Source organism: Saccostrea cucullata, unplaced genomic scaffold (genome assembly GCF_032062105.1).
Source record: "Saccostrea cucullata isolate Sc308-1 unplaced genomic scaffold, CSIRO_AGI_Scuc_v1 ctg4375, whole genome shotgun sequence".
NCBI lineage: Eukaryota > Metazoa > Mollusca > Bivalvia > Ostreida > Ostreidae > Saccostrea > Saccostrea cuccullata.
Genome location: NW_026939093.1, coordinates 15876 through 24396, shown reverse-complemented (window position 1 = coordinate 24396; position 8521 = coordinate 15876). Strand labels below are relative to the sequence as shown.

At 34.1% G+C, this 8521-nt stretch overlaps 2 protein-coding genes across 2 annotated transcripts; one reads left to right on the top strand and one right to left on the bottom strand.

Moving 5' to 3' along the window:
* Positions 1-3053: 3053 nt before the first annotated feature.
* LOC134252216 (putative nuclease HARBI1) lies at positions 3054-4085 on the top strand. The gene is made up of 2 exons (XM_062734636.1): positions 3054-3339; positions 3490-4085. Exons 1-2 carry the CDS (start codon positions 3054-3056, stop codon positions 4083-4085), a joined length of 882 nt encoding a protein of 293 aa, XP_062590620.1.
* Positions 4086-4197: 112 nt separating this feature from the next.
* Positions 4198-6307, bottom strand: LOC134252215 (myb/SANT-like DNA-binding domain-containing protein 4). Its single transcript, XM_062734635.1, has 3 exons — positions 5905-6307; positions 4792-4935; positions 4198-4436 (listed from the first exon to the last, which is right to left on the bottom strand). The coding sequence occupies exons 1-3, from the start codon at positions 6305-6307 to the stop codon at positions 4198-4200; spliced, it is 786 nt and encodes a 261-aa protein (XP_062590619.1).
* Positions 6308-8521: the final 2214 nt, after the last annotated feature.

The window sequence follows — 8521 nt, the reverse complement described above, 5'->3', positions numbered from 1 at the left end:
ATGATTTAAAGTATATTCAATAGTTGCAACATTATAAGAGAAACCACTACTGTCATGTCCTCCCATTTGTAACTCTCAAGGTTGAAATGTTCCCCAACGGGTTCATTGAGTTTTTTGGTCCTAATGGTGGAACGGTGGTTATTGACTCTCCTGCGGAGATCTCCTGTTTCACCAATATACTGTTTGGAGCCAACTTTGCAACTGATGAGATAAATGCAGTTGTCAGTATGACAGGACAAAGTCCCTAGTATTTTGTAGTGCGGCCTGTAACAGGGCTTTTAAAACTGTCTGTCTCAGTGATGTGCTTACAAAGAAGACATCTGTCAGAGCAAGTTTTAAAGCCCCCGTTAGGTAATGGGTTGTCCAGTCTGTTAATTTGTGTTAATTTTGATCGGGGTCAGTTTAATTTTGATTGGGTTAGGTCCAAATATTAAAAAAATTAATTTCTCTAACATTTCTCAATTTCGTTTCAATTTCTTTTTAAAATATTATTGACAAATATGTTGTCCTTAGTTGTGACTAGGTTATGATGTTTTTAACCATAGGTTTAAAAAATATCTACAAATGAAGTGTATTATTTTCATAAATAATTTTTTATAAAAAAAAAGTAAAAAGTCTAACCAGGCTTTCTTTACATATTTTATTAGATATTCATTTGATGCATTCATTTACAGCAAACTTTTAACTCGAAAACAAAAAATTATTATAAAATAATTAAGACATACTATCGGCCTTTCAATGCTGAAACCATTGTATAAACATGATAAAAAGAATGACTCAAAGATCTATAAAATAAAAAGGTTGGTGTGGCATTCCACCTTAGGCCATGTTAAAATATTCTGCTAAAAATTAAGATTTCCCTTCATTTAAATTGTCTTTATAGTGAATCAAACCAAAACCTGAGCTTGAAATGTAATAACATGTTTTGAATGAAATCTATTCTTCGGGGAGCCTGAACATGTCCTACCTTGATTGCACGAAAATCCAGTCCAGCCGGTGTCACATCCAGAACATGTCCCATTGTGACAAAACATTGGTTGCTTTTACAATGTTCAGGACACGAAAGATTACAATTTGCACCGTAGTGACCTCTTTGACAACCTGTGTAATATACAATGCAGATTTATTTATAAACATGAAATGCATTCAACTATATTTTTACTATGTCGTCTGTCCTTCCACACTTATCAAACGCGACGAATATACAATGGATGCTTACTCCTTCGTTACACTGATTCCACAAATGATGTTTTAGAAGACCGTACTTTACCATGATATAACAAACACAAGCCCCTATTTAATATGATTGTTTCAGTACTTTTTAAATAACATACAAAACTGCATAAGATTTGCAGTCAATTAATGCACAATATACATATAATGAAACAAAGTAAGATGAGTAACATTTTTTTGTTATCAATTTTTTTATGAAAATGTAAAATGATATTTGTTAATGCAAAATAGTAAATAGTTTTATTCCAAAACTATGAGCATGCATGACATATATGTTTAACATTTTCATTCATCGTTAAATTATAAATTACTCCTCATGATTATCATTGTCATTTGTATTATCAAAGAATGGGTGGACTTAACGCCCTATTTTGGATCTTTTTGCGACTCCTCTACAAAGCTGAAAATGACGTGAATCCCAAATATATTACGAGCAATGGAAAGAGCTACATATACTTGGTTAAATTAGATGGAACATTATCGAAAAACAATGCCCTTTTTTCATGTATCAACATTGAAGCAACGATACACGAGTGTCGTCTTCCGGAATTCGACATGTACCCGGAGTGGTTTTTATGTCACACAATCAATATTTATAGGAGGCGGGGCTATCGATCGGCGTCATTGTTGACATCTCTCTCTCTATCCTTCTCTCTCCAAAAATTCGAATACGTGTTTAACATATTACAGCGATGTCAATATGAAATTATTTTAAAAATGTGATGACACGCAAAATTAAAACAATATTTAATTTGCTAAATTCTGAAAACGGCAACAAAACACGCTCAAAGACACGATTTACATCGAGGTCAGGTTGAAGAATACAATGTAACTGTTTTCTCGAGTACACTCGCAGGTGGACATCACGTGATGAATTGTAATATTTAACAGGTCAATCGCAGTCATAACAATGGGAGCGAGAAGTTTATTTTGAACACGTTTTTTGTCGGCACTTCTCCTTTGAATATAACATTATTTTGTTGAATATACAACTACAGTTTTCGTAAGAACAGCCGACAAACATGCGCTGACTATGTATTCAGACGATGAAAAACGCGTGACCCTGATTATCTATTGATATTCAAGAAATCTTCAGGCACCATGCCTTCGATATTTATTTAGTTTACTTCGAAAAGATCGTTTTAAATTCACCTCCGTACCATGAATACACGGTTAAGATATCGTGGGTTTATATGATGGAAAAAAATAAAGATTTTATGAAACTGAAATTTACGGCATTTTTTCTGGCCAGTTAAGTCCACCAATTCTTTCAGAAAAGTTAATATTCTATATATAACATTGTAAAAGGAATCAATTGTGATCTTTTAACTTTTTTTAAAGACAAGAATTATTACTAGAAACGGCTCTCTTTAACACAGTTATTTACTATATAGATGAAAATTATGTAATTTAGTCTCAGAAAGAGCTAGGTTCATTTCTTTCCAACTACTACAGGTACTTGTTTGGTTTAATTGAATTTTTTTCTTTCGATGTTAATTTGAAATTTTCATAATATGTCTTAAAACTTATCTAAAAATATCTTTAAAAAACCTATAAGATTTCCTCATACCTTCTAACAACATGCCATTTTTACTAGAATTACTATAACAAATTGTTTTTATAAATGAAAGAATGGGTGGACTTAACGCCCTGGGGCCCGTTTCACAAAGCCTACTTAGGACTAAGTTCTATCTTAGGAAAGAACTTTTTCCAAAGTTCATTACTTATCCGTTTCACTAACCTCGTCTTATCTTAGGATATTCCTAAGTTATGTCGTAATTTTAGGACAGGTAAATCGATGACTTAGGAAGAAACTAAATATGGCGGCTGCATATTTAATAATAAACGAACGGAGACTGTTACGGAGAGAGAGGTTGTTTAGGGATAGAAACAATCCTTTGGACTATATGGATGACCGTGAGATAATTTCAAAGTTTAGACTGCCTCGTCATTTGATATTGGACATCTGTCAAATGATACAAAATGACATCACAAGGCCTACACTAAGGTCTCATGCACTTCCACCATCCCTGCAGCTTATGGCTGCATTACGTTTCTTTGCTACTGGTAACTTTCAAACAGTAACTGCCGACTTACATGGAATAAGTAAGTCGAGCATTTCAAGAATTGTCAGAGATGTGTCTCAATCATTGGTCAAAATAAGTCCAAGATATATAAAAATGTCCATTGATGAGAATGAAATTACAAATAGAATGTATGATTTTTCAAGAATTTGTGGCTTCCCTAATGTTATAGGCGCAATAGATGGTACACATGTGGGAATAAAGTCCCCATCATTTGAAGAGCACGTCTTTGTGAATAGAAAAAATTACCACTCTATAAACACTATGGCTGTATGTGATGCAAAACTGAAATTCATTAATATAGTAGCAAAGTGGCCTGGATCATCACATGATTCGTTTGTATTGAACAATTCCACCCTTTGTCAACTTTTTGAAAACAAGAACATCCCAAGAGGTTGGCTTTTAGGTGACAGTGGATATCCACTTAGATCATTTCTACTTACACCTGTTATGAACCCAACTACACCCAAGGAGAATGCCTATAACACAGCACACATAAAAACGAGAAATGTAATTGAAAGGTGTTTCGGAGTGTGGAAAATGCGCTTTCGCTGCATGGACACTTCTGGTGGTACTTTACAGTTTTCACCCAAAAGAACCTGCAACATCATAGTGGCGACTGCAGTTTTGCACAACATTTGTGTTGAAAACAGAGTCCCAGAAGCACAAGGCAGGCCTGTTATTAATGACGGTAATGACTGTGTATATCGTGGAACCCTAAATGATGGAAATGACAATAGGAGACAGTTGATTGAAGCTAGATTTTAGAAAATGTATGCACATGTACTAATGAATGACATGTACTGAAGAATAAAATACTTTTGTGTATAAATGAGTGTAATATGAAATATAAAACATTTATAACATCTACAAAATTTATTTATTGGATAGGTGTTACTGTGGCATTAGAAATAATGCCCAACTGACAAAGTTTAATATTATGTTTTTCTTGCTCAATTTGCAGTCTCCCCTGCTCTATACTAAGCCGTTTCTGCTCAACTGCCAGTCTTTCTGCTTCAAGCTCCATTCTCTTTTTCTCTATTTCCAGTCTTTCTTTTTCAATTTTAACTAATTCAAGTGATGGTGATTGCAGGTCCTGTTTTCTCTTCCTAGTTGGTGCTACAAGTAAAAAAGAATGAACGAATAAAAATATGTTACACATTTGAAGATTAGTAAATGTATAAGTAAAGACAGGCGCAGGATTATTTTCCAGGTTGGGATGTACATGAACTCTAAGATATGTCAGACATAGAAAGAAAATAATTTTTAAAAAAAAGTCAGGAAAATTCTTTTTCTCTTCAGATACATGTCTTTCATTGCAATCTTTAAAGGGGTCTGTATTTCTCAGGGAGCTATTTCTATCTTTTGAATGTCATTTTTTTAGAACTAAACAAATCATTATTTTCAGTGCAGTGATTGATCAGTTTTAAAGGCGATGATGACTCAAGTATACAGATTGAAATGATGAGTTTACCATTAATGCATGTTGATGTAGGTTTGCTAGTTTCACTACATGTAGCAGTAACTGTTGTTGTAGCCGTAGATACTTCCAATGATTGGTCCGTTGATACACTTTCTGTAAGGATACCCCCTTTTCTTTCCACTTCATTCGACTCATCTTTAAAATAAAATAAAAGTTATAAATATTATGATAAATAAATTATATACGTTGTATATATATCAATGTTAGGATGTGTGTGTGTGTGAGGATGTGTTTGTAGGTGAGCAGTGGCTGATCCAGAGGGGGGGGGTTACGTTACGGGGGTTGCAACCCAACCCCCCCCCCCCCCCCCCCCCCCCCACCCCCTTTGGATTTGCAAAAAAGAAAGAGAAATAAGAAAGTTCCAATTTTTTTGTTGTGTGTTTACTATAGAAAATGTAAGGTGAAAGGCTAATGTTGTAATATATAAAGAAATTCGGTTGTAAAAACAAAATAAAACCCCATCCCTTTATAAAATAGGATTTTCAGGTTCGGAGATTTATTTTCCTTTCTTTTTCAAAAACTTTCTGGTAATGTATACAAGTACTTTTTCCCAGATTGATCAACGTCCCACTTTCAAAAACCATACTCGACCCTGTAACGATATTCTATTGAGTTATTTAACTTTATGTATGTGTACAACGTACGCTTTAACTGTTTTCGCCTTCAACCCCCCCTTTGAAAAATTTCTGGATCCGCGCCTGGTGAGGGAAGGTGTGTGAATGTATGTGTTTAATCTGAAGTAAATAACAATCATTTTTAGAATTAATAATTTATTTCTCCATCCATGAGTCTACTCTGCTATGTTTTTTGCAAGTATAAAAACAAACTTTTTGTTGTAAATGGGCATTTTTTAGAATGCTAAACAAATTAACCATATAAGAAAAAAGTTACACATGCCCATATTTGAATATATCCCTTACAAGGATATTAATAAACATGAGGAAAAATACAAATATGACTGAAAGAATTGGCAAAAAAGATGCTAGAATAAACACGCCACAACTTGTTAATAACTAACAAATTATGGACAAGTGCCCCAATCATTTTTAGAATTTAAAAAAGATTTGATATGCGTATGTAATACTAGTATTAGTGGACACCAACCTCGTTCACTTTGTACAAGAGTGTCCATGCCCCCCTCAACTCCGGATGTAGATGTCTCACCCAAAATTGATTGTATTTTTTCCTCTAGTGGGGTTGTAGTACAGTCTGCCGGCAAAAGACCACCTCCAGTTTTTCTCTGTTCCCTTTTAATTTTTGCGAATTTCTTTTTACCTTCGCTGCAAATGGCACTCCACTTTTTCTTTAGTTCCTCTGCTGACCTAATGTAACTTGTATTGACCGAATTCACTTTAGAACAAATATGGTCCCATTCCCCCTTTTTGGCTTGATTAGTCACGGTGGAATTGTGCTTGGAGAAAAGAACATCTTTTCTTCTTTCTACTTCTTCTATAAGAATAGTTATTTCAGCATTCGTAAAATTGGGGTTCCTCTTCTGTCGAGACATTGTTATTTTGTGAGCGAGAAAGCTTTAAACGAAGCACGGACTACTAACGAAGATCAGACAAAGAAAACGCACCCATTCATGAAGAAAAAAATATATATCTAACGATTGCCGTGTTCGATAAGGTTTACTAGGAACGTTACCTTGTATTAAGCAAACGCCTACTTTAAGAATAATTAAAAAAAATACATGCATGTATATCGTATGTGGTATGGAGGTGAGGGTGTACTAAGTTCCATCGGGCAACTTGTCAAGGAAAATAATTGAGTAGGTCAGTTTAATCACACTTTTGTCCATTTTATATGAAAGTAAAAGAAATCCTTACCACAACCCCCCCCCCCCCCCCCGATCCACACCTCTCCCCCTTTCAGACTATTTTTTTCAAACTAATTGAAATAAGCTACCTTAAACTAAAGACTACTCAAACTACTCTTACAATACATGTTAAGGATTTGTAGTTATGTGGGTTATTATATACACACAGCTATTCACAGCTTATGAAATGTCCTAGGATAAAGTTAAGTTAAGATTGCTTCGTGAAACAGCTGTGGCAAATCTTAGGAACTTCCTAAGTTATAACTTAAAGGCATATCTTAAGTTATGTCTTACGACATATCTTAGGAAATGTTTGTGAAACAGGCCCCTGTTTTGGATCTTTTTGCGACTCCTAAACCAAGCTGTAAATGAAGTGAATCCCAAATATATTACGAGCAATGGAAAGAGCTATATATACTTGGTTATATTAGGTGGATCATTTGTACAAAAACAATGCCATGTTGACATGTATCAAAACTGAAACAACGATACATGAGTATCGTCTTCAGGAATGCGACATGTACCCGGACTGGTTTTTATTTCACACAATCAATATTTATAGGAGGCGGGGCTATCGATCGGCGTCATTGTTGACATCTCTCTCTTTATCCCTCTCTCTCTATCCATAAATTCGAATACGTGTTAAGCATATTACAGCGATGTCATTATTTTAAAAATGTGATGACACGCAAAATTAAAACAATATTTATTTTGCCAAATTCTGAAAACGGCAACAAAACACGCTCAAAGACATAATTTAGATCGAGGTCAGGTTGAAGAATACAATGTAACTGTTTTCACGAGTACACTCGCAGGTGGATATCACGTGATGAATTGTAATATTTAAACAGGTCAATCGAAAACATAACAATGGAAGGCAGAAGTTTCTTTCGAACATGTTTTTTGTTAAATTAAGTGTGAGCACACATTTGTCGGCTCTTCTCCTTTTAATATAACATTATTTTGTTCAATATACAACTACAGTTTTCTTAAGAACAGCCGACAAACATGTGCTGACTATGTATTCAGACAATGAAAAACGCGTGACCCTGATTATCTATTGATATTCAAGAAATCTTCAGGCACCATGCCTTCGATATTTATTTGGTTTACCTCTAAAATAGCGTTTAAAATTCACATCCGTACCATGAATACACGGTTAAGATATCGGGAGTTTAACATTTTCTGAAACTTAAATTTACGGCATTTTTTCTGGCCAGTTAAGTCCATCCATTCTTTAAATCAATTTTTAAGAATATTGATAAAAGAAATTGTGTTAATTGTTTCTGAAAACGAATGAAAACTGAATTCTCGTAAAAGAAATGAGCCCTACAGACGCTCAAATACTTTTTTCAAACTCTCTTTTAACAATTTTTTTTAAATTTTATTGCATGATTGATTGTATGATGTTTTAAATTATATTGATGCATTGTTACCTAAAATTAAGCAGTTTCAGTTTTTCAGAAATTCACAGGGCCAAAGAAGGACATGAGTGAATCTTGTTCTTTGAATATCAAACATAAACGTAGTGATAACTCTTTACAAATATTACTCTTATAGCATTTCAATCTATAAAATTTCACTTACCTAAGACAACGAAATTGCACAGTTCTATGTACGTATCGTTATTTACAAACTGGACATATCGTCCGAACGTGGGGCATATATATTCTGCTATTAATGATGGTAAATATGTTCCATTATGTCTGAAGCACAGTTCCCCACTTTTTATTTCCGCTGATTTTGACACATAAATGGAGTATCCTGATAAACGTTCTTGTTGTCGTTGTCCTTAAAAACAGAATTTAGAGTAAAGCATTGGTTAAACAATTTTGAGAACTGTCTGTTCAAAATATCTTTTTCATTTTATCATTACATACGGAAAGTCTCGCCATATTCTCT